This window comes from Microcaecilia unicolor, chromosome 6 (assembly GCF_901765095.1).
Source record: "Microcaecilia unicolor chromosome 6, aMicUni1.1, whole genome shotgun sequence".
Classification (NCBI taxonomy): domain Eukaryota; kingdom Metazoa; phylum Chordata; class Amphibia; order Gymnophiona; family Siphonopidae; genus Microcaecilia; species Microcaecilia unicolor.
This window is the reverse complement of record NC_044036.1, coordinates 166,849,142-166,874,829: the sequence shown is the minus strand read 5'-3', so window position 1 is coordinate 166,874,829 and position 25,688 is coordinate 166,849,142. Positions and strand designations below refer to the sequence as shown.

At 42.7% G+C, this 25,688-nt stretch overlaps 1 protein-coding gene across 1 annotated transcript in view; it reads right to left on the bottom strand.

The window, feature by feature from the left end:
* EFCC1 (EF-hand and coiled-coil domain containing 1) overlaps window positions 1-20,675 on the bottom strand; it is a 130,517-nt gene extending 109,842 nt beyond the window's left edge. Inside the window, exons 1-2 of the mRNA XM_030206589.1 lie at window positions 19,732-20,675; window positions 9,050-9,459 (exon numbers count right to left, since the gene is read on the bottom strand). Of these exons, the coding sequence (XP_030062449.1) occupies window positions 9,050-9,459; window positions 19,732-20,421 (1,100 nt within the window). The 5' untranslated portion in view covers window positions 20,422-20,675. The remainder of the gene's footprint in view (window positions 1-9,049; window positions 9,460-19,731) is intronic.
* Window positions 20,676-25,688: the final 5,013 nt, after the last annotated feature.

Genomic DNA, 25,688 nt, shown 5'->3' with positions numbered 1-25,688 from the left:
AAGTTTCTCGGCTTCAGAATGTTGGAGGTGCATTCTATTAAATAGGAATGGTCAGTTCCTTGAAGCACAGCCAGAGCTCAGCGTCCTGCACAGTAACGCTCAGACACCAGAGAGAGAGAGGGGGGGGGGGCTGACACCAGAGAGGGGGGGAGGTATCTCTGTCACACACACACACACTCTCTCTCACAGTCAATGTCTTTCTCTCTCTCTCTCACACACACTGTCTCTCACACACTTTATGTATCACACTGTATCACATTCACTCTCCATGTGTCACACAGTCACTCACACACTCTCTTGGTTTCATACACTCAGTCTCACAGAGAGTCTGTCTCTCACACACACACTCTCTCTCTCTCTCTCTCGCACACACTGTATCTGTGTGAAACACACTCTCTCTCTCTCACACTGTGTTTCACATACGCACTTGCACACACTCTCAATCTTACACACACACTCTCTCTCACAGACACACTCGCACCCAGACTCACTCTCTCTCTCACACACACACACTCGCACATTCACTCTCTCTCTCACACACAGTCACTCTCACATACACTCTCTCAAACATACACACTCTGAAGAAAACCTTGCTAGTGCCCGTTTCATTTGTGTCAGAAACGGGCCTTTTTTACTAGTCTCTTTAATAAAGCATACCACAAAGATCAACCAATGTGAATATGCACAACTCGCCCATCTATATTCAGAACTGTTTCTCAATATCTGCTTGCATACTATTACTTTGTTTTATTATCATCATGTTGACCAAGATCCTGCAATACTAAATGTTTATTTACTAACATTCTTCCACTACTCATGATGTATTGTAAGCCACTTTGAGCCTGCAAAGAGGTGGGATAAGGTGGGGTACAAATGCAACAAATAAATAAATAAAATACATGTCTTTGAGGTGTTCAAAGTCTTCTTAAGGTCAAGGAGCATCACTATTTGTACCCTCATGAAAAAAACTGCACAATGGGATATCCGCCAGTGAGCTTTCTCAGACTCCACTCAAAGTCACTTGCAGAGGTGCTATGCCTAACTCCTGACTACCTGTGTTTCAGGAAGCGGGAGAAAGCCTCACTTACACAGTATCTGGACTAATTTGCCACATACCTTAGAGGGAATTCTATAAATGGTGTTGAAAAATGGGAACCAGAAAAGCTCGTCGCTAAGCACAATTCTAGGGCGTGAACCAATTCTCTGGGAGCCAGAGTTACGCCTACAGAAACCTGATGCAGTTCCTGATGCTCAAGTTGGGCGCACTGATTATTATTCTATAACAGTGTGTGCAACTCTTTGGAATGCACTGACCCACCTACGCCCTTCCCATGGCCTCACCCATTCTGGATTACACACTATGGGATTTAGGTGCCCAGTATTACAGAATAGTGCACAGCTAAATGCGCACAAAAATCCTAATCGGTGCAAACTAACATCAATTGGTTGTTGGCATCCAGTTATTGATTTGCAGCTTGTTAGCCAATTAAGCTGTGCATGCATCTCAGGAGCACCATATATAGAATATTGGGGCTTGTAACTAAGACCAGCTCCACATACCTTATTCTTCTGTGTATATATAAATTGTCTTGAATTTAGCCACCCATCAATTTATCCCAACACTGTTCTGCTCATCTAGTCTGGCACCCCAGACTACTTATCCTGTCTCGCGATTCAATACTCACCTGCTAGGGTTCTCTGCTCATTAAATGATCATCATCTTGTCCTACCAGGTCCCAGTTGGAGTCTACTAGACACACTGCCTCTTTCTTTCTTTCTTTCTTTCTTTCTTTCATTCAACATATACTTGGAATGGACTTCCCCCCTCTCTATTCGCAGCAACCTTTCGTTTAAGAATTTTAAAGCTGAATTAAAGACTTGGCTTTTCGGATGGGCTTACGGAGGTCCAGACGGACTGGGATTGCCAGATGGAACTTAGACTCCTTCCCTACACCCTACCTTGTATTCCAATCCTCTCCCTCTTTCCATCTCACCTTTTTTCCTGGGTGCATGTTACTGTCTTATTTAAAATTGTAGTTTCTAACATTTGTTTAGTTTGTGCACTGCTTGGCTCCACCTGCCAGTTAGAGCGGTTTAGCAAGTACCAATAAACTTCCCCTTGGCTGCCTATTAAGATGTTTCATAGTAAAATAGTAACACAGTAGATGATGGCAGAAAAAGACCTGCACCTGCACAGTCCATCCAGTCTGCCCAACAAGATAAACTCATATGTGCTACTTTTTGTGTATACCTTACCTTGATTTGTATCTGCCATTTTCAGGGCACAGACCGTAGAAGTCTGCCTAGCACTAGCCCCGCCTCCCAACCACCAGCCCCACCTCCCACCACCGGCTCTGCCACCCAATCTCGGCTAAGCTTCTGAGGATCCATTCCTTCTGAACAGGATTCCTTTATGTTTATCCCACGCATGTTTGAATTCCGTTACCGTTTTCATCTCCACCACCTCCTGCGGGAGGGCATTCCAAATATCCACCACTCTCTCCATGAAAAAAATACTTCCTGACATGCTGACAATGTAAGCATCATGTTTTGTTATTTGAATGCTCTAAAGCGTGCTTATTAAGGTATGCCATTTGCAGTTATACTACCCTGAAGTAACTGGGGAGAATACAAGTGTGCTGTCCTTAAATGATACCAGTTCTGTTCATCAACCAGTTGGTGAATTATCAATGAGTAAAAACTTTGGTATCATTTAAATCAAACGGTATACCAAATGCTTTCAATCATAAGGATTCTAGCAGTACTTTTTGACTTAAATTTTTCTATGCAACCACAAGTTAAACAGATGATACAATGATCTTTTATACTTATGCAAAATCTCTATCGTATTCATAAGTACTTTGAACGGGCTTATTTTCATTTACTAGTGCAATTTCTACTATTAAGCATGCTAGAATACTATAATATTATATATTTCGGATGAACTAAGCAATTACTTAAAAACAACTTCAGAACATCCAGAACACGGCTTAACGTCTGTCCTTCTCATTAAAAAAAAAAAAAAACCAACAGTCTAACTCCAGCATATATAAAATCTCTTTCACTTCCTATATCTGCCAGAATTTTATTTAAATTCTTGTGTATGTTATACAAGGTTTCGTTTGCTCCTCAATATTTTGCAAGTCTCTTTTTGTTTTCATCTTTAACTAGACCTATGAGAAACTTAAGCCTGTTTACCTTCCCACCCTTAAAGGGAAAAAGGAGGATTAAATTATTAGACAGTTTGCTTTCTTTTCAGGCAGCAAGATTAGATAAAACTATTACTAACTTACTTACTGCTAGTGATTATATGCAATAAAAACATTTATTCAGTTGTATTCTTTTGGATGGGGGGGAAGGGGTGGGGAGGTTTGCTTTATTATTTTCATGGTTATAGTGGTTACTGATAAAATGGAAGGATAAAGGAAGGGAATGCTTTGTACTTATAAAATGTTACATGCCATTTTGTTTGTTGTTAATCTGCTTCATTTTCAATAAAATTGTTTAGACAAATTTATTCAGAAAATTTATATTAGGGAGATAGATAACAGTATTGTCATTGGAAGGGGCCTATTGATTTTTTATCTAATTTTGATTATTACATTTTTATTCTCTCTTTTAAAGTATCACTACTATGTTTTGATTATGATCATTGTATTTCCCCATCATTGATTGTTGTATTTCCTGATAATGATTAGCTTCTTTTAGAATGTGATCTGCACAGAACCACAAGATTACTGCGGAATATAACTGTCATTATTCTTATTTGGTTCTTTTACTATTATGCTGTTAACAAAATTGTAAGTTTTTTTTTTATGGCAAGCTGTATACTGCTTTGGGTAAATTGCTTCATATAAGGTAATTTAAAAAATCCCAAGAAAGATATAAAATAAAAATAACACATACGAACCCATGTTCCCAACCCCAACCTACTTATTAACCCATCCCAACTCAATGAACCACCCAATTACCCTTCCAATCATCATTCTTAGGGCTGCTGGCAAATGGGTGGGGAGTGGGTTAGTAGAGGATAGGTAGGTGGGTGCTTGGGGGGAGTAGATAAGTGGGGAGTAGTTAGTGAGGCTCTCTAGTTCAGTCCAGTCAACATCTAGCATCCCCAGGAGTTCCTCCAATTGAATTTTAAGAGGATATTTTTGTAGTCCTGTGTCAAGTTTAACTAATAAGGAGATGGAACAGTTCTCCTATGAAAAGAAGACTAAGGGGCCCTTTTACTAAGTTGCATTAGGTGCTAATGCACGCCTAATATAGCTTAAAAGGAAGCGCTCAGGTGTCCTGTGGCAAGCTTGGCATTATCACACACAAACCACGTGCAAAAGAATTTTTACATTTTTTCCATGTCAGGAGTGGAGAGTGGGCGTTTCTTTGCTAATCAGTTAGTGAATCTGTATCCACATTACTGTGTGCTTACTGATTAGCCCAGGATTAGCACATGAGCTCTTACCATGTGGTAAGTGCTCACATGCTAATTTTTTCTTAATGGTCTGCCTTCAAGACTGAGGGCAAGATGCACAAAAGTCCTCGTTAGAGCCGTTCCGTACCGAATTCCATAACGAATTGGTACAGAACGGCTATGCACGAAGGAAAGGGAATGCAAATGAGCTACTCGTTGCAGCTCACTTGCATTCACTAACCCTTCATTAAAAACGTTGGTAAATCGGCCCGTAAAGCATGCACAGAGCAGCCAAGGGTTATGCTGGGTGCTCTGCGCATGCTACAAACGTAAAAAACAAAAACAAACACGTCCTTTATGGACGACCTTGCCGCCCCCCCGCCCCGCCCGAGGTCACCGCTGCTCCCCGCTCCCCCCTGCATTAAGAAATCAAAACTTTAGGCAGCCCTGGCCCCCTCCCTTCCTTTCTTTCTCCTCAGCTTCGCCTCCCGCCATCCTCCCCCCCAGTGCCCCGCCACCCCCCTCCACCGGGCCCCCCTCCGTCTCAAACCTGGCCCGTGCAGCGCCTCTCACCTCTGTATGAAGGCGCTGCACGGGCAAGAACAGCTGATCGCCTCCTCTGAAGTCTCCGATGTCCCTCCTTCCTCCTGAGCCCAGATGTGTTGAAAAGGTAAGAATAGCTAGATTTAAAAAGAGTTTACACAAATTCCTGGATGAAAAGATCAATAAACCATTATTAACCAGGTAGAAATGAGAAAGCCACTGTTTATTTCTGGGTATATATATATATATATATATATATATATATATATATATATATATATATAAGGGTTGGATCTACTCTTTGGAAGACTGCTGGCTACTTGTGACCTAGATTGCCCTTGACTGAGCTTGACGGACTTTTGGTTTGACCCAGTTATGAAAGTTCTTATGACTTCCATTCTAAAAACTTACACTTAAATACTTCCATTTTAGTGCACATTTTTGCTATTGTACACTATCCAGCTTATTTTCGAAAGAGAAAGACGCCCATATTTCGACCCAAATCAGGAGACGGGTGTCTTTCTCCCGTGGGCGCCCAAATCGGTATAATCGAAAGCTGATTTTGGATGTCTTCAACTGCAATCTGTCGCGGAAACGGCCAAAGTTGACGGGGGCATGTCAGAGGCGTGGTGAAGGCGGGACTGGGGCGTGTTTATTGGCCGAGAGATGGGCATCCTCGGCCGATAATCGAAAAAAGAAAGGCGTTTTTAGCGCGAATTTGGGTCACTTTTTTTGGACCCTTTTTTTTCACGAACAAGTCCCCAAAAAGTGCCCTAAATGACCAGATGACCACTGGAGGGAATCGAGGATGACCACCCCTGACTCCCCCAGTGGTCACTAACCCCCTCCCACCCAAAAAAAAACAACTTTAAAAACTTTTTTTTTCCGGCCTGTATGCCAGCCTCAAATGTCATACCCAGCTCCATCACAGTGGTATGCAGGTCCCTGGAGCAGATGTTAGTGGGTGCAGTGTACTTCAGGCAGGTGGACCCAGGCCCATCCCCCCCACCTGTTACACTTGTGGTGGTGGTAAATGGGAGCGCTCCAAACCGCCCCCAAAACCCACTGTACCCACATCTAGGTGCCCCCCTTCAGCCATAACTGCTATGGTAATGGTGTAGAGTTGTGGGGAGTGGGTTTTGGGGGGGATTTGGGGGGCTCAGCACCCAAGGGAAGGGAGCTATGGACTTCAGAGGTAGTTTGCTTTGTTTTTTTAATTGTTACAAGTGCCCCCTAGGGTGCCCAGTTGGTGTCCTGGCATGTCAGGGGGACCAGTGCACTACGAATCCGGGCCCCTCCCACAACCCAATGCCTTGGATTTGGTCGTTTTTGAGCTGGGTGCCTTTGGTTTCCATTACCGCTGAAAAACGATACCGCTCAGCTCAAATCCGCACAAATCCGATGCATTTGGCTGGCACAAACCATATTATCGTAAAAAAGATGGACGCCCATTTTTTTCAAAAATACGGTTTGTCCCGCCCCTTCCCATACCCGTTCTCGGAGATAGACGCCCATGGAGATGGGTGTTTGTGGTCGATTATGCCCCTCCATGCATCCCATTGCTGTATTACATCGACACTTTCTTTATTAGCTTTATCAAGCATGCAGCTTGGTTGAAGGGAAAATTACTGAGTAGAAAGCAAAAGTCATGATCCTGTATGAAGAAAGGAAATGGAATGGGACTTGATATATCGCCTTCCTGTGTTCTTTGCAACTACATCCAAAGCACTTTACATAGTATATACAGGTACTTATTTGTACCTGGGGCAATGGAGGGTTAAGTGACTTGCCCAGAGTCACAAGGAAGAGGATATACCACATTGTTCTGAACAGAAAATTGACTATCTCCATCCATAGGGCCAGGTCAGTTTTAGCAAGTGTTTTTCTAAGTTACAGTTGGCCTGGAAAGAACATAGTTGATTTGTGCTTGATTTGATTCAAATTTAATGTACCATCTATTGAAAAACATCTAGGCAGTGTACAAGTTAAAGTGAATTAACAATATAATAGAACATCTAGCTCTCCAACCAGTCAACCCAAAATAATACACACAGTGCAGCATTAAATTTTCTGACCCTCCCTTATGTAACTCCTTTCCCTCGATTTATTTTAAATGTTGTAAATTGCTTAGATCAGTGGTTCCCAAACCTGGTCCTGGAGGCACCCCAGCCACTCAGGTTTTCATGATATCCCCAATGAATATTCATCCAAATAACTGCCTGCAATTAGTTCTTTGCAATAATCTTTATTCAAATTGTCATATACAAAATTACCCAATTCAGGTTTTTACTTTTAACTTAACCTAATCTCACTCTGCCATACTCCATTCATAGATTTTAGATGTATGAATGGAGTATGGCAGAGTGAGATTAGGTTAAGTTAAAAGTAAAAACCTGAATTGGGTAATTTTGTATATGACAATTTGAATAAAGATTATTGCAAAGAACTAATTGCAGGCAGTTATTTGGTAGAATATTTGAGAGATCTGCAAGGAAAGAGAGAGAGCTCATGTTAGATTGAGTCAATGAATATTCATGAGAGAGCTCTGCATATACTGACTTCTTGATTCGCAAATCTCTCTCATGAATATTTATAGTGGATATCATGAAAACCTGACTGGCTGGGGTACCTGTAGGACTAGGTTTGGGAACCACTGGCTTAGATGTTTTTACTGATGTGCAGAAAATCAAATAATAAATGTAACTTGAATTGCTTGGTTCTATGTAATCAGAACGCTTTGTCAGTTCAACTTTTGTTATATTGTGAGCCACACTGAACTTGAATCCTCTTTGAGATAATGTGGGATATAAATGTCATAAATAAATAAATATTGTATAAGCCTTGAGTTGATTTACATCTATAGTTCCTGTGAGAGCTGATTTGGCCATGACAGATTGTTAGCTCAAGATGAACTCTATCATCTCAAAGTGTGAATGGAATTGTATTGAACAAGCTACTGGTAAGCTGCTAGATAATACCAATAGTTACCTTTTCTAAAAAGACCGAAATGCTTGGCCAGGATGGGCCTAATTTCTAGAGTCTGAGTGGATACAGAATTTGGCTACATTAGCTCAGAAGCTTATATCTCATGTCCTAAGAAAGTCTTTTGTAGACATGGTAATAAGACTACCTTGAGATCTGGCTTATAGACAGCATGAAGCTGCCAAACCAAATAATCACACTGAAGTTAAAACAGTGAACAAACACAATGATTTAGGATTGCATTAAATACTCAGATGCTTAGGAATTCCTTCAATTTTGTGTCCATGGCAACAGAACCTTGCTAAGAACTTTACAGATTTCACTCTTTGCAACAGAACATTTTATGTGTCATAGATAGATAATACAACTCATTATTGATAGTTGAAAGTACCTAGTGATTTTGCTGACAATAGAATGGACTCTTCAATGACGTCTTTCATATTTACCAGCTGATGTTCCTAATATTAAGGTCTGGTTTGTCATGAGCGAAAGAGGAGAACAAAAATGTTCCACAGAAATGGCAAAAAGTGGATATTGCCAGGGGAATAATGTCAGCTGGAGCCACTCGCTGGTTATTAATTTTATTGTTAACCTGAAATGGCCATGTTTCAGCAAGTGCCTGCGTCGGGGGTATAGTTTTAAAATATCATGCATTATATGAATACATAAAAATATTGATAAGTAAATTGCAAAGAATGTCATACTTTTTAGATATTAAACAAATATAAACATGTATAAAAACATCACAATTCAAACATAAGCAATACTTTACAAGAATGAAAAAGCATACTTCATATAAAAAAGACATACTGGACAACCAAAACCCCTTTCATATTTATATATAGGTTACCTTAATCATAAAATGTTATTTTAACACTAGGACCCCTGATGCAGGCACTTGCCAAAACACGGCGATGTCAGGTCAACAATAAAATCCACATCATTATCCCCCTGTCTATCTCTGCTTTTTGGTGTTCAAGTTTGTCATGAGACATCTGTAAACATAAAGCTAATTTAAGTACCCTCTGCTACAAAAATAATTAAAGAATTCCTCTCTCTTCACTTATATTAAATGCTAATCTTGCAGACACTGTCTTAGAGCCTTGAGCTTACCGATAGTACTGTAGCTCCAGTTCTAGCTGCTGAATATGTATCTGCAAAAGCGGCACCTTACTGGATTTTGCTTCAAGTTCTTTAACTTTCCCAAGGCTGTTAAGGACTGCTTGCCTGGCTTCTTCCACTTTCTTTCTCATGTCTGTCTGCTCTCGCTTCAGGTTACGATTGCAGTCTTCCAAGGAAATCAGAATTTCCTGAGATCTCTTCAGCTCTTTTTCTAATTCTTGATTAAACTTCATTGCTTCTTCAATCTGCCCATTTCTGGAATTTTGGATTAGTTCTACCTCCTTTAAGACACTCTGGAAGCACTTGCTGGTTTGGAAGTGGCCAGGACTTGATAATTTCCTGTTGGTTATAAAGCAACCCCCGTCTTTCCTGTGACTGGCATGACTCTTCCACAATCCAACCTAAAATGAATAGAGTTGAATAGAATATATGAAGTTAACTACTCCATAATACAACTATTTTTTTCTCATAGGTGCAAATCATTAGTATTATATCGCTGGTATTTGAATTCCAGTGCTGTTAAATGTGTGTATTTTTGATACTCATTCACAGTAGTTCTATTATTTATTTATTTGCTGCATTTGTATCCCACATTTTCCCACCTCTTTGCAGGCTCAATGTGGCTTACGTTATGCCGCAATGGCGATCGCCATTATCGGAATGAGAAATACAGAATATTATTGTGTTTAAGGCACAGAAAATATAGTAGAAATTAGAAATGAGTAGATACACATTCATTTCAGATATTTGAGAACAAGGATAAAGTATAACATTCAGTAATGTCAATGAGATTAAAGTAAACAAAAAGAGTTCAATGTTAGCTTGCTCTGGTTGTGATTATAGTTCATTGAGACGGGTCCAAATGATAAGTCTCTTTGAATAGGTTAGTCTTTAATAGTTTCCGGAAGGTTATCAAATCTTGCATTGCTTTTATGGACCTTGGTAATGCATTGCAAAGTTGCGTGCAGATATAGGAGAAGCTAGATGCATGAATTGATTTATATTTGAGTCCTTTGCAGTTGGGGTAATGAAGATTCAAGAATATGCGTGATGATTTTTTTGTGCTCCTTGCTGGTAGGTCTATGAGGTCTAACATATAAACCGGAGCCTCGCCATGAACAATTTTATGAACTAGGGTACAGGTTTTGAATGTAATTTGATCTTTTAATGGGAGCCAGTGTAATTTTTCTCTGAGGGGTTTGGCTCTTTCGTATTTCGCTTTTCCAAATATTAGTCTGGCTGCCGTGTTTTGGGCTGTCTGGAGTTTCTTAATAATTTGTGCTTTGCTTCCAGCATAGATGGAATTGCAATAATCCAACTGGCTCAACACCATAGACGGCACCAAACTTCGGAATACCTCTCTCAGGAAGAAAGGTTTTATCCTTTTCAGTTTCCACATTGCATGGAACATTTTCTTTGTATTAGGTTTCAATCTTGGGGCTCTCTTTTTGTAAGACAATGATAAGGGAAGAAGAAAGAGACCTGGCAGCCTAAGCTAAGTTTATTAATTTGATTGCACTAATTACTATATGGAGGTTTGCTGATGAAGTCCTGCACCTGTAAGACAATTAAAGAAGTCTAGGAGCTTCTTGAGGCTTTTCCTCCAGTAACATTCTTTGTGTTGACTTAAACTTACAAAAAGAGAGCCACACATATTTATTGTGCATGTTTGCTGGTTTGGGTTCTCTCTCCCCTGGATATTATTATTTAGAAATAGAAATTCAACCATTTTGCAGTTGCGTTAAAAAGTGGCTGGAGCGTGCGGGAAAAACTAAAACCAGCACCGGCCACTTTTTAGTGTGGCTTAGTAAAAGAACCCTTATTACTAACACTCTAGGATTAAATGCGCATACCTGTTTTTACGTGCACACATCTTTAGACAATTTGATAAGTGCCAATTTAAGTGCATAAAATGCTACTTTACAGGTTTGACTCATTTATAAAATTAGCCCCTTTTCAGTTAAAATCAAAATGTATGGCCTGAACCAATAGTTGGAGACCATTTGCCCCCTACCTTTTGGGCTGAGATTGACAATCTGTGTAATGTGAGAGGTAAATGCTCTGTAACCCCATCCATTGGGGGAGAGAAATTCATTACAAGCATAGCCAAAGAAAGAGGATTAAACCGTATATTTAAAAATGTGCATGGGCAAAATAACAACCTCACTTTTACATTTGAGAACGTAATAAAGTAATTTCCAAGGAGAATGACTCTTTTGTTTGAAGAACAACTTAAGTAAAAATATTAGCCTGTTTGTGGCAGTTGTGGGAGGATGTTGAAAAGTCACACTTGAGACTGGATATGGGGTCCCAGAGGCCTCTTGTCGCTTACATTAGTTGCTGTCTCAGGTACTGAGAGGGTCACTTTGGACTGAATGTTGTTGAACTTATTCTAGCTCAAGAAAGGTCTACACTGTGTGGGGTCTATTCCTACAATATAAGGACCTGCTGGGGGATCATCCATGGTGGGGAGCCAGCAATCTATGAACGAGGACGTAGGCTCGGATTTGAAGTCCTGGGCACTGGACATCTATCTGTAAGCCTGTCTTTGGCATTTCAATATGCCAGCAGAGGATGGAGTCTATATAACCCCTGCTTTTTTTTTTTTTTTGCATTTTTCTGATAAAGCCTCCTTGTAAAGATGTGTGGGGGGGGGGGGGGCAGGCAACAACACATGTACATGTGGTAGGAGTATAATTTATGGCACATTTTTGGAGCTGGGTAAAGAGGGAGATCAACTGGATATTGCAGATTCCAGTAGTCATTTTGGCTCCTTTTGGCCCTTTTGGATTTTGCGTGGGTGGGTGGGTGGGGGAGGGGGTGGCATCAGATGTACCCCTGTCTCGCTGATGACAGGTTCTTCCTCCTGTGCTCTTCTTGGTATTCCTCCCCTTTTGACTCCACTGCTCCTCTAGGTTGGCTAGTGGAACTTAGCTCCTTCCTCCCCCCCCCCCACGGCTTCTCCCAATTACACTCTAGCTCTTTTCATTTTTGTGCGGCTGGGACGGGTCTTCCTAGCAATTTATCCCAAGTTGGTCTGCATATATTTGTTTGTGCATACTCATCAGAAAAGCAGAGACAAAGACAGTCTTCCCAACAAACAGGTACCATGCTCAAGGAAAACATGCCTCAAACAAAGCCAGGGGAAATAAACAGATGCACTTAAGAACAAAATAATTAAAAAAAAAAAAAACACACAATTTTTTTTCAAGAAGCATGTAATAAATTACAACGGTCACCTCAGTTTCCCTCAGATTACGTTGATTTCTTTTGGTGTTTCAAAGGTATTGGAAGGCAACAATGCAGTAAAGCAGAAACTAATATCTGCTTGTGTATTTATCTTAATTGGTTTTGCAACACTACAGAAAATATGCTTGTGTTGACCGTTCAGAAGCAATGGATCCACAGAAGCTTAGCGGAGATTGGATGGCAGTGCCGGTGGGAGGCGGGGCTAGTGGTTGGGAGGCGGGGCTAGTGCTGGGCAGACTTCTAAGGTCTGTGCCCTGAAAATGGCAGATACAAATCAAAGTCAGGTATACACATAAAGCAGCACATATGAGTTTATCTTGTTGGGCAGACTGGATGGACCGTACAGGTCTTTCTCTGCCGTCATCTACTATGTTATGCTATTCATGCTGCAAACTTACGTAAGGGACCATTAAGGGGCTTTTACTAAAGAGTTGGCGCGCATCAATGGGCAGAACTACCACAGGAGCCCAGCGGTACTTCCCACCCCCTACCGCGCATCATTTCCTGTGCTACAAAAATATTTCGTATTTTTGTAGCACTGGGGCTTACCCGGTGGTGATCAGACAGTGCTGCACTCTGCCTGGTTAGTACGAGAACCCTTACTGTCACCTAAATAGGTAGCGGTAAGGGCCCTTCCCCCCTGGAAATGGCTGCGTGGCTCACTTACCGCATAGCCATTTCTTTTTGAAAAGTAATCCAGCCTTTTACCCACTGCAGTAAAAGGGGACCTCGGCATGCAGGCCCCCTTTTACCACAGTTTGGTAAAAGGGGCCCTAAATGAGGATCTACCGGGATCAAGTGGGGATCTCAAGCTGAGGCTGCAAATACCAAAATAGCTGCAATTGCAAAAAGGAGTGAGAAAAATAACAGTACCAGGACGAAAAAGGCTCTGTGGCAAGCTCTCCTAATATTTAGAAGCAGGATGATGGACTAAACTAGGCTGCCTGACATCCTTAGATGCTAAGTGTCTCTATGTGTCAGTTTGGTGAAAGAAACTATTCTATTATGTCTGCCTGTTTTCGTTTTCCTACAAAACTAAAGGCATGGCTGGCCTTGTGCCATAATATTCACAAGTCAGTCTGTTAAGCCAAGTGTGGGTCCAGTTTTCTTTCTTCAAAGACAGAAGTGAAGCTATAACCATCACAAAGCAAACTCATTAAACTAGAACTTTGGAGGCAAGACTTTGAGCTCCCAGGGAAATTCCCATAAACTTTGCTTGCCTTGTGTAAATGATGTTCCCCTAGGCTGAAGAAAGACTGACTAATGAAAGTTTGTTTCAGGGGAGAGAGACTGTAAGAAAACAAGTTACTTGGGTGTTTTGAGAACAGTGAAAATATTATATACTGTGAACTAATTCAAATATTGCAAAGTGCAGGTTTGCATGCATTCAAATGATGATTGCAGAACTATGCCCACACTACTGAGGTTGTAGCTACAGAAAAAAGCATTGGCTTAGAGGACATCCCATTCAGGCTACAGCAAGTCTTTCCTGGTCTCCCCCCCTCCCCCAGTACAGGAACTTGAGTCATATGTTTCATGTTAGCTTTTTTTTTTTCCTTGGTGTTCTCTTCCTCCTCCAGAGTTTTCTCCCTATCTGGAAGGGTATATGGCCCATTCCATGAGGAAAGGGCTAGAATGGCACCGATGCTTTTTTTATACCTCCCCACAGCATTGAGGGTGGCAGCTGGTCCCAACCTGAGCATTGCTAGCAGGACCGGCGCAAGAATAAGAGGCAGTTCTAGGCAAACTTTCAGCCTAACACCTGCCCTGCGATTTTGATAGTCACTCAACACCCTACCAGCTCAAACCTAATTGATCATACTTTTAAAACATCCAGAAGAAAAGCTGGTCTGAAGCTGAGACAGAATGCTTGCAGAAGTATAGAGGCCAGTTTGATAAATAAAGCAGGTCAGGGGTACAGGGAAAAAGGAGGGCACACTGAGTAGAGATAACGGGAAGTATTCAGATCAAGAACAGGTGAAAAGAGGGGAAAAGACGGGGGTTCAGTATCAACTAACAGAGATGAAGAATTAAGAAGAGAGGAATGGGGAAAGAAGAAGGCAGATCAGTAAAGGAACAGCTAAAAGAAATAGGCATGCATGGATGAAGAGAGAAAAACGTTACCCATCAAAGATTTGCAAACAGTTCTGCACCAGCAAGATGAGACGGAAGAGAGGAAGCAGTATCATTAGAAGAGCCACACTCTGAAAGAGCTTCCTGGGTTTATTAAAAGGAAGAATTGATAGTACTTGAAAAATAAGCTAGACTGACCGTCCTTTTGAAATCAGCAAGGTGTACTTTGCACAGGCTGAGGCGGGAGAGCGTGATGTTTGTCCCCCCCAGAGGGCCTGACACAGAGTGAAACCATGGGTTATTCTGGGTTGCCAAGATACAGATCTTGCACAAAGGAGTTAACACATCAAAAGTAGAGGAGCAGCAGGCATTTGATTGTCCAGAGAAATTTCAGGGGGGTATAAAGATAACTCAGACATATACTGGGCTAGCAAATAAGTATTAAGGAAGAAAACAATTTCTTCTTCTCAGAGAGTCCGGTGGGGGCAACAGGAAGAGCAGGTAGGGAAGGGAGGTCAAGAAAGAATGTAATGTAATACAGCTCTTATATACCACTAACTCTCAATTTAAACAAACAGCAGAATGTTTTGGGAACTTGCCAGGACCTGGATTTGCCACTGTTGGAAACAGTCTGCTGGGCTTGATGGACCTTCGGTCTGTCCCAGTATGGCAATACTTACGTAGTTATGTACTTATGAGTCTCAATATAAAAGTTTGGTTGCTGTGTTTTGCAAAATCTATAACTCTGAACGAAGATTAGGAGTAAGAGATAAATATGTGATCAAAATGAGTTAAAATGATAGTTTGTACCAGAATAGTAAAATGCTGAACATGAAAAAAATGATGGATTCTACGTAACTGTTGAAGTTTAAAGAATACCACTTGTGTATTACCTGAGGCTCAAAAGAGAGAGTGGTGTCGAGAATAACACCAAGAACCTTAGAAGTTCTTTCCACCTTTAAAGAAAGACTATTGGAAATAATTAAAAAGTCTGGAACAGAATCCATATTTCTAACCAACCAAAGTAATTTAGTCTTGATGGTGTTCAGTTTAAATCCATGGCTAAGACTATACTAATTAACTTTAGAGAGAGATACAGGAAGCAATCTTAGAAGAAATATCATTCAATCCATTCTCAACTAGAATTAACAATAGTATGTCATTGCATAAGAATAATTTTGAACACCTAAAGAAGAAAAGTCAAAATCCATCAATGTCATATAGATATTAAACAAAATGGGTGACAGTGGAGAACCCTGTGGGACTCCACATGGTGGATGCCAAGATTCTGAGAGCACCACTTTCATTTTAACCCTATAATGTCTATTACACAGAAATTCTTTGAAACATTGTAAAACAATATCAGAATTAAAGATATCATAATCCACTGTATCAAATGCAGCTGTGAGATCAAACTGGAGTAGGATGAATGCTGTATCTCTAGTCAGAAAGACCTAGCATCTGAAACAAGAGAAAGTAAGGCTAATTCTGTACTATGGAAAGATCAAAATCCAAATTTTAATGAACTTAAACAGCTGTGTTTATCCAAATAAGAAGTTAATTGCGAGGCCACAATAGACTCTAAAAGTGGAGGAGTGGCCTAGTGGTAAGGGTGGTGGACTTTAGTCCTGGGGAACTGAGGAACTGAGTTCAATTCCCAGCACAGGCAGCTCCTTGTGACTCTGGGCAAGTCACTTAACCCTCCATTGCCAGCCGCATTGAGCCTGCCATGAGTGGGAAAGCGCGGGGTACAAATGTAATAAAATAAAAAAAATCAAGGAAATGGTTCGAGCAGGAGCGAAGGAGGGAAGGCCAAGAGACGGGGCAGAGAACAGAACTAATCTATAGCCTGAAATTTATTTATTTGTTGCATTTGTACCCCACATTTTCCCACCTATTTGCAGGCTCAATGTGGCTTACACAATACCGTCAAAGGCGTTTGCCCAGTCGGCGGATAACAAATACAAAGTTGTATAGTGATCGGAGGTATAAGTGGAGGGTTGGAATGGATGAAGATTGCGTGATGTCCTGTTCGATCATAGTCATGCTGTGTTGGTAGGTGAAGAGGGTTACGTAGGGTCATTGGGGTAGGCCTTTTTGAAGAGGTAGGTTTTTAGTGATTTCCTGAAGTTCAATTGATCGTGGATTGTTTTCATAGCTTTTGTGTAGCAAAGGAAACTTTCAACTGGGTTTGCCCCCTAGGGTCTCGCACCATGAAATCGAACATTCCAGCTGGGCTTGCATTTAGTCTGAGTCATAAGTGTCAAGTCTGTGGGTGCTTAAGCACCCCTAATATTGAGCAAATGCCTTCACTTTGTCCAAGGAGGGGTAATTTGTAATGGTTCAGCATTCTAAAAACTTGGTCCCTATGGTTGAGTATGATTACTGTTGGCTGAGCTTCTTCCCATCCTAGGGGTTAGAATAGCATCTGTGTTCCTGTTCATGCCTTTCCATTTCCCCAGCCTAGGGTGACAGCACCTGGGACTTGGCTCAAAGTAATGGAGCCTGGAAGAATGGCTTCTATGTTTTTCAACTGATAAGGGTCTTCCTCTGGAGTGGAGGGGAAAGTAGCTCCAGTCAGGGGTCAAACATTATTGGCTTTGCCAACTACACATCTGCCTACCCTTTCGATTTCTCCTCATATCAATACATGGTTGCACACTTTAAACACGGGGGGGGGGGGGGGGATTAAAAATTTGTGACCCCCACTCAATGAATAGAAGAGGAGATGAGGTACAGGTTGAACACAAAACTAGGAAGAGAAACTCAAAGAAAAAGAACAAAAACCACACAAACTAAGGTTGGCAACTTGCTTTTTTTCATACGGCTATGTCGGTTGCCAGCAAAGTGTAAAAACCAGCAATGAAAAAGCAGGTTTATGCATTAGGGACAGGGCTGATAGCTGCTCTTGCTTCGATGATCCTCCAGGGTCTTAGATAGCTGTGGAAAACTGGCTCAAGTGCAGGACCTGACACATGACCTGACTTGTAGGTAGGATGCATGCAGGTCAGGTGCATGTGGTGGTTCCAGACACCAAATGAAGCAGCTACAGTCACTCTTACTGTGCAGTGAACTCACTCTTCAAGTCCTAACTTTGGCTCCAGCACGCTTGCAACTAAAGAAGCACCAGAATGAGTGGCCAGTCCCGGCAGGCTGCAGTATAAAAATGAAGGCTCATATTTTATTTTTCTTTTCCAGTTGCTGTGCTACAGTCACCACCATGGTGGAGGGATAGTGGGATGGCACCTGGCTTCTGTTTAAGGCATGATGACAAGGCAGCCGGGATTTCCTAGTAGAATTCTCCATAAAGGTATTGGGAGTCATCATAGACTCCAATACTACTATGGAAACTCAGGCTAAATAAACTGATTCCGAAAATATTCTACAAACTGCTACAACTTTGTTGTATTAGAAAATATTTTTTCCAGACCAGTTTAGGATTATTATCTAAATTGTTATACTATCACACTTAGCTTATTGCAATCTTCTCTATCTTGGATGCTCAGATTGTTGAAACGGTTGTAAACACTTTATGCCAAAATGCTATTATGTACTGCTTAAAAATTTCAAGAGCCACTCTTTTACTGAATGAATTATGGTACACTAGCTTCCTACATATGCCCAATGCTACTTAAAATATGTACATTGGTTTTCAGGCTCCTGGCTATTTGAATCATTTATTATTTCCAAAAAGAATTAAAATATAAATTACCCGATATTGCAATCAGCACAGGGAGTGAAATAAAAAACGAACTATTTCTTCAGTGTTTTCATATCAGGTGGTGAAATGTTGTAATGCGTTTGCCTAATGCAGTAAGATGAGAGACCTATTTAAGTTTCAGGAAAAATTGAAAATGTTCTTGTTTAAGAAGTACTTAAAATCATATGTCAAATTTTGTTACATATATGATTTTTGTAATTCCAAGATATGACTAGTTTCTCTTGTAATCTGCGCTGAACTGATTGGGCTGCAGTGAATGGAGTATAAAAACTGTATTTTATTGTAGTTTTTTTATGCCTGGAAGATGCAGCAATGCCACTAGTGACAGGCCTAAGGGGTTCTGGGGCTCTCAGGGTATGAGACAACCCCCCCCCCCCCCCCGAAATGTGTATCAAATGGAGCCTCCTGGATTATACAGAAGAATTTCCATACTAGGTCAGACCAAAGGTCCAACTAACCCAGTAACCTGTTTCCAATAGTGGCCAATCCAGATGTGTGTGTATAAACCTTCTCCCCCTTTCATCCTCACCTTCATCAGAATGATTCCCCCCCCCCCTCAGACCACCTTCTTCAACCTACTGCTGCTCTTTCCCTCTTTTGCTTTGTTGAAGCCACTGTACCTCCCCCCTCCCAGCCCGCAGCCCCCTAGTTCTTTGTATCCACAAAGGCTCAGCCTCCTTCTCCAGTTGAGTGAGCAGAACAAATCCAGCGCCCCCCCCCCCCCCCCCCACTCCTTTCAGCTCTTGCTGGCTGATGCGGTCACCCTGTTTATGGCCCTCATCAGCTGCTGCCCAAAGCTTTCCAGTCATGCCTTAGGTTCGGTGGTGGTGGTGGGTAGCGGGCTGTCCCACTATATTCCATCAACCCTACTGGTGACCAGTTGGTTGTAGAGGGAGTGGTAGAAAGGAGTGTGTAAAGCAAGAATTTTTGTTCAGCTTCTCATGTCATTTGTAGGAGGTTTTTGTTTTTCATTTTATTTACCTTTTTCAAAACGTGTGTGTGTGTGTGTGTGTGTGTGTGTGTGTGTGTGTGTGTGTGTGTGTGTGGGGGGGGGGGGGGGGGGGGTAAATTAATGCCTTTGCAAATACTGCGCACTCTTCTGACACAGGAAAAACCCTGAAACTTCAGCGATTTTCCTGTCATTTTGGCCTAAAAACCGTATTCCCCGTGACGTTTCAAACTAATGAACATCCCCAGAAGTGTGTGAGGTCCTGCAGGCAGATGCTGGGTTTTCCGTTTCAAAAAGTTAGCAACCCCGTAACTTTTAAAGCACAAAAGAAAGGAGGGGTGAAGGACGTGTAGACTGTAGAGCACTTCCTTCGGGTAGTGGTGAGGAGAGGAGGGAGGGGAGAAACCACCAATTCACTATTCTATGAACATAAGTTTTTAGTTACCACAGAGTATATAGCTCCCTTAAGGAGGCCGGAGATTAAGATCACTCTCGTATGCGGCGATAGGATTTGATACACCGCCTTTCTGCGATTACAGTCAAATCCATTTACATAATGGGTACAGGAGGGTTAAGTGACTTGCCCAGGGTCACAAGGAGCTGCAGTGGCGTTACACTAACCATTAGATTACTCCTAAATATTAAAAGCTTGAGATCAACGTGTAATGCAGTCTAACCCACCTGTAACGCCAAAGATCTGGCATCACTGCTCTGCAAAGCTGCTCTCATGTCTTCCACCAATTCCCGCAGACTTGCATTTTCCTCCTCTAATTTCACGATCCTGTCTTCAGCCTGCTCCAGAGCCACGATTTCCTCGTAGCACTCCCTGGAGCAGGAGCCCTTCTGAATGCAGTCCGAAGCGTGCTGATCTGGGCCAGCGGCAGACCCTCTGCTCCTCTCCTGCCCCGCTAAAGCGAGTGGCTTTTTCCTGCGTCTCAGGGGACTGCGGAGCCGGATCTGGGTTTCGACGTGCTCGCTCTCCTTCCCCACCAGCAAACGACCAGTCCCGTACTGGGAGCCGGCTTTGGTGCTGAAGTAGCCGCAGAGTTTGGCGTGAAACTGGCGGAAAGTTAGCTCGGGAGTGAGGTTTTCCCAAATCTCCGCGCACTCTTCCAGATCCGCGTCTTGCTCCAGCCCCAGCACCTCGCACAGGATCCGAAACTCTTCCCCCGGGATCTTCCCTTCCCCCTGGCAATCCAGGTGGTGGAAGATCTCCTGCAGGTACTGATCCAGTCCCGTGGCCAACACGATGATCTCGTTTTCTACTCCTCGGTCCAGCCCATAGTGATAAGCCAGAGCACTGACGAGCCACTGCGTTCTGCGGGCTGGGCGGCCGGAACTGTAGGGATCGCAAGCCTCAGACTCATCCATCTTTCCCACCTTCCCACTCACAATCCATGATTCTTCTTTGGACAACACAAACACACCCTCAGCCGGGTGTGCAGTTTGACCCTCCTCGAAGTAAGTCGCATTTCTTTCTTTTTTTTAATTTAATATTTAAAAAAAGGATTTCCAAATCGTCAGGCTTCTTGCATTCACTGTTTCTTTGCATAATGCAAGGACTCAGGAGGGAGAAGTTAGTTGTAGGTCCGCTTCCACTGGCTGAGAGATTTAGGGGTCTGGCATCAAAATAAAGCGCTGCTGCTTGTCCATCGCCTACGTCACTTAGGGGCGGGGCTCCTGCTTCTTCGGTTATTCCGCCTAGATACGTTTCACCTCTGAAAACGTATGTCTTGAACGCTACAACGCCTACACGATCCCAACTTGTCCGGAAAGTTTTCATTCTAGAGTACTGTAGCGATAAAAAAAAAAAAGCAACGAGACTGTAGTGGACATAGTATTTTTATTCCAGTTTAAAAAGAAGGATTACTTCGTTCGTTACAAAGAATAACAAAAAAAATGCCCCCCCCCCCCCCCCCAATCATGGAAAACGAAGGGTTGGGCAACTCTTTAGAAAAATATTTCCAAGAACGATGTAATGTTGGAGAATGTTTGTGGATGTAATGAATCTATTAAAAAAATAATTATGATCTCCTATTTAATGAACATACAATTAAAAGTTACTTTGTAAAAGGTGCTTTGGAGGGTGTATGTTAGAAAGCTGCCACAACGCTAATTCTAATCTTCTTTCGAAAAACTCTTTTCCACCCTTTCAACAAAATAAATAAAGAAGTGGGTTTAGCTCACACCTTACTGTACAGTTCAAGGCCAGTTACATTCAGGGAAAGGTATTTCTATAGGGCTCACAATCTACTTTGTACCTAGGACCAAGGAGAGCTAAGGGTCTCTTTTACCAAACTGTTCTAGTGATCCTGGTGCAGCAATGCTGATAAAACCCATTCACTTTGAATGGGCTTCGCTGGTATTGCCATGTGATAATCACTAGTGCGATTTGGGTGAGAGGCCCTAAGATGCTGATGATCAGTTTCCCCATGCTGTTGTGAACAGTGCCGTAAAATTACTGCTGGAACAGTACGGGGAAAGAATGCCCTTATGATCAACGCTAATAACACACAAATTTATGTGCGTTTTTAACAGTGATAATAGGGAGACTTCTGCGGGAGGATTGTGCCTGGGCATGCACTCAAAGCACAATCCACCCCAGAAGAGGTTTGACAGGTCCAGGATTTTCTCCCGGGCCTGTCAAACCTGGACCTCCAGAACCCAGCCTGCCAAACAAGGGCCTGGAGGTCCAGTGGACCACCTGACCCCTCATCCATGCAAGCACATAACCCTCCACGAACCCAACCCACCCCACCCCACCCCACCAAGCACAGGGAAGCCTGGACATCTGGTGGACCTCCCACGCCCCTCACCCCCCAGCACATACACCCTCCCACACACCAAATGCCCTAGTGGTCCAGTGGGACCTGCAACAGGGGGGCTGACATGACCCCCCCCCCAAGGCTAGCCCTCATGATCTAGCAGTGAGGGGGTCAGCCCCCTCCCCTGGTACAGTTGGAGGAGGAAGAACTAGAACTTCTTCCTCCTCTGTGGATGCCACCTCAAAATGGCAGCGCCCTGCCCTGCCCAGTGCATCCCAGGATATAAAGGCGGGGCAGGAGAGTTTCTCATTATATGGAAGTTAAGCCCTGCCCGGTGCATCCTAGGATGCCTTCATTTTGAGGTGGTGCCCACAGAGGAAGAGGGAATGTTAGTCCCTCTTAATCCAACTGAAAGGTAGAAGGGGAGAGGGATGGGTTGAGGGAACCCCCCTAAGATCACAAGGGCTAGCCTTTGGAAGGTTGGTCATGTCATGTTGGGCACCTTGTCATGAGTCCCATTGGACCACCAGGGCATTTGAAGTGTGTGTGTGTGTGGGGGGGGGGGGTATGTGCTCAGTGGCCTGGCATTCCACGGGACCTCCAGGCCCTTATGGTTGGGGGGTCTAGAGGTCCACTGTACCTCCATGCCTTCTTGTGTTTGAGGGGGCTGAGGGGCCTGTTCACCATACAAATGCATGCTGAACAAGGTCTCTCCATTTCTCCTCAATGTCTTGACAAACTCTTAAGGGTTTGCCATGGGAGCAGTGCCTTTGTTTGGTGTGCTGCCTGCTGAGCATTGGGGAAAAATAGTGATGACCCTGTGTTGGGGGGTCTAGAGGTCAACCGTACCTCCATGTCCTCTTGTGTTTGAGGGGGTTGAGAGGCCTGTACAGCACGCAGATGCATGCTGAACAGGGTCTCTCTATTCCTCCCCAATGCCCTGGCAAACCTAAGGGTTCGCCGGCCCATGGGAGCAGCGCCTTTGTTTGGTGTGCTGCCTCCTGAGCATTGGGGAAGAATAGTGATGACCCTGTTTAGCATGCATTTGCATGCAATTAGCGTTCAGAGCCAACAAGCTCGTTTCACGTGCTCGCTGACTCTGATCTTTGGGCACCGGAAAACGCAGGCACTAGTCCGGCGCTAATGTCTTCTAGCACCCGTGTTTGCTTTTGATCATCTGGCAGTAAGTGACTTGCCCAAAATCACAAAGAGCATCAGTGAATTTGAACCTTTATTTATTTATTGGGCATTATTAAGCGCCTTTATGAGGAGATTGACCAAAGGCAGTGAACCTTTACTTCCCTGGTCCTCTGTTCTAACTATGAGGATACTCCTCCACTTTAAGTTCATTTTTCTCTGGTACCAAATACAACTGCCTACATTTGTTCTTGGAAACTTTTTTTTCTAGTACCTTGTCCAAATCTTAAAGTAAGAACCTGGACTGGTGGTGCCAAGGATATTAGGTGCATCTAGTTATCTTTCTAACGAATATGCCCTCCTCAGATTTTGATAATTAAAATCAAATCATATAGGCCGCCGAGGCCCCGAACTAAATATGACCTTATTGACTTACCAACCAAGAACACAAAAAGGTCAGCTCGCACATTCTTGAATCTCCTCTACCCCAGCTGCAAAGGTCTTAAATACAAATCAACATATGCAGCTAGCTTCTCATACATAAGCACGCAAATATGGAACGCACTACCAAATGCCATAAAACCAATGCATGACCTAACAATCTTCCGAAAACTACTGAAAACCAACTTGTTCAAAAAGGCATACCACAAAGATCCATCTTAAACACTAGGAAACAAAACTCTACCAAAACTTGACAAAACCGAACTTTCTTACACATGACTGCTTCAACCACTCTATCACTAATGAAAGTTTACGAACTATCATGCTACTTCTCATGCTGAATTGAACTCTCTATATTTGATTGTTTAACTTACTCTATAAATTACTGTCTAACTTACTCTATAACTTACTTTATCAGGTATGAACTTTGTATTTCTCATTCCGGAAATGGTGATCGCCACTACGGCATAATGTAAGCCACATTGAGCCTGCAAATAGGTGGGAAAATGTGGGATACAAATGCAACAAATAAATAAAATAAAATATGATTAGCCAAAATAGCCCTCCCAAAACAATCCCTAAAAATGTATAACTAGACTTTCAGATACTGAACTTTGTTTCATGTATACTGCTACATAGGAGTAGATAATGAAGGCAATTTACGAAAACCTATTTACTGAGTAAATGGCTATCCAGGCAAATGGAGTGCTTGAAAGTAGCCCACATGCTGATGGTTCTTGGTTGTCAGCATCTATTGTTTTGCTTTGCAGCTGCTTTCTGTGGCCGCCCACCCCTTCCCCGCCCCCAGGAGCTGCTGTCTTAGGTGACCACCTATTTTGCCTTAGTGGTTAAGATGGCTCTCTTAAGCACATACATGAAATAAAATATGTCCATAGTTATCTCTCTCTCTCTACCTATAAAATACTGCAAGCCTTGTTGGAATATATTTCTTATAGTGTAGCTGAATGTTGTTGTTCATCTTCAATTGTAAACATTTCTTCAAGTGGAGATAATTGATTGAAAGAATATCAAATTCTATTCCAGGCTATAAAGATGTCAACATAAATTTTGCTGTGGCACCTGCAGTTTTCGGCTCGGTTGCTATTGATTTTCTCGGTTATATCCCTCTCTGAAAAACACAGTAAAACAATGTGGTCCAACATTTGGCCCTTTGTTGACATGCTCATTGCCCATCTGCTGTTTTTCCCCTATTCAAGGAATAGCGGCAAGGGTAAATAAATAATATTATAAATCTCTGTCTTTTCATTTAATGAACAATGGCGGTCATCCGAAGACAAGTCAGTCCAGTTAGGATACATCTGTGTAATCTGTGAGGTGAAAGAAGAAAAGCTCCTATCTTTTATTTAACCTCTTCTGTATTTTTTTGGTTTAGAGGAGTTTAAAAAAGACATTTTGCCACTATTAAGATTTAATATTTTTATACAGGAGAGAGCTAGTGTTATGACAGAGTTCATTTGGAAAAATCGTTTTGATTCGGTTTGGTTTAATGTTGCCATTGGCATGGTCTACCCAGGGCCAGCCCTACCATTATGCCACCTGAGGCAGGAGCCTCAGGCAGCACTTTTCTGAGATGGCATCGCCTCCCGCCCTTACTTCCACAACCCCTTTCCACCAATTTACCTTTCCTGTCTCATTTTTCCAAAGTTGGTGGCAGCGATTCTCAGAGGCTGCCCTGCTGCTGGTCCCAGCCCTCTGTCTACTGTGGCCCACCTCCGAGGAAACAAGAAGATAGGCGGGCCACAGAAGAGAGAAGGGGCCAGGACTGGCGGCAGGGCAGCCTCTGGGAATGCCTCCTTTGGAAAAACGAGAAAGAAAAGGTAAATTGATGAAAGGGGGTTGGGGAAGGAAGAGGGGAGATGGCAGACAGTGGTGAGGGGTGGTGGCAACAGTGACAGTTCATTCCTCACCTCGGGGGGGGGGGGAGGTAGGGGGTGTGGCAGCAGTTCATTCCTCGCCTCAGGCGGCACATTGTCTCGGGCTGCCCCTGGGTCTACCTTGCAACTATCAACACCAAGTTGAACACAGTAAATAAAATATGGGTCAATCAATACTTGAACCACAATGCACAGCACATTAAAAACAAAAGAACACCAGACACAGCATTTGAAAAAAATATCTTTAGTGCTGCTACACAAATAGTTAGCAGGACTGAATAAACATGTAACATGCTGATCACATATAGCAGTGATTGTCAGTCACTATATGAGGGCGTCTTAACCTTATTTGGTTCCCACACTTGTTTAAATGATCAGTGAAACCCTCACGCTCGCTTTC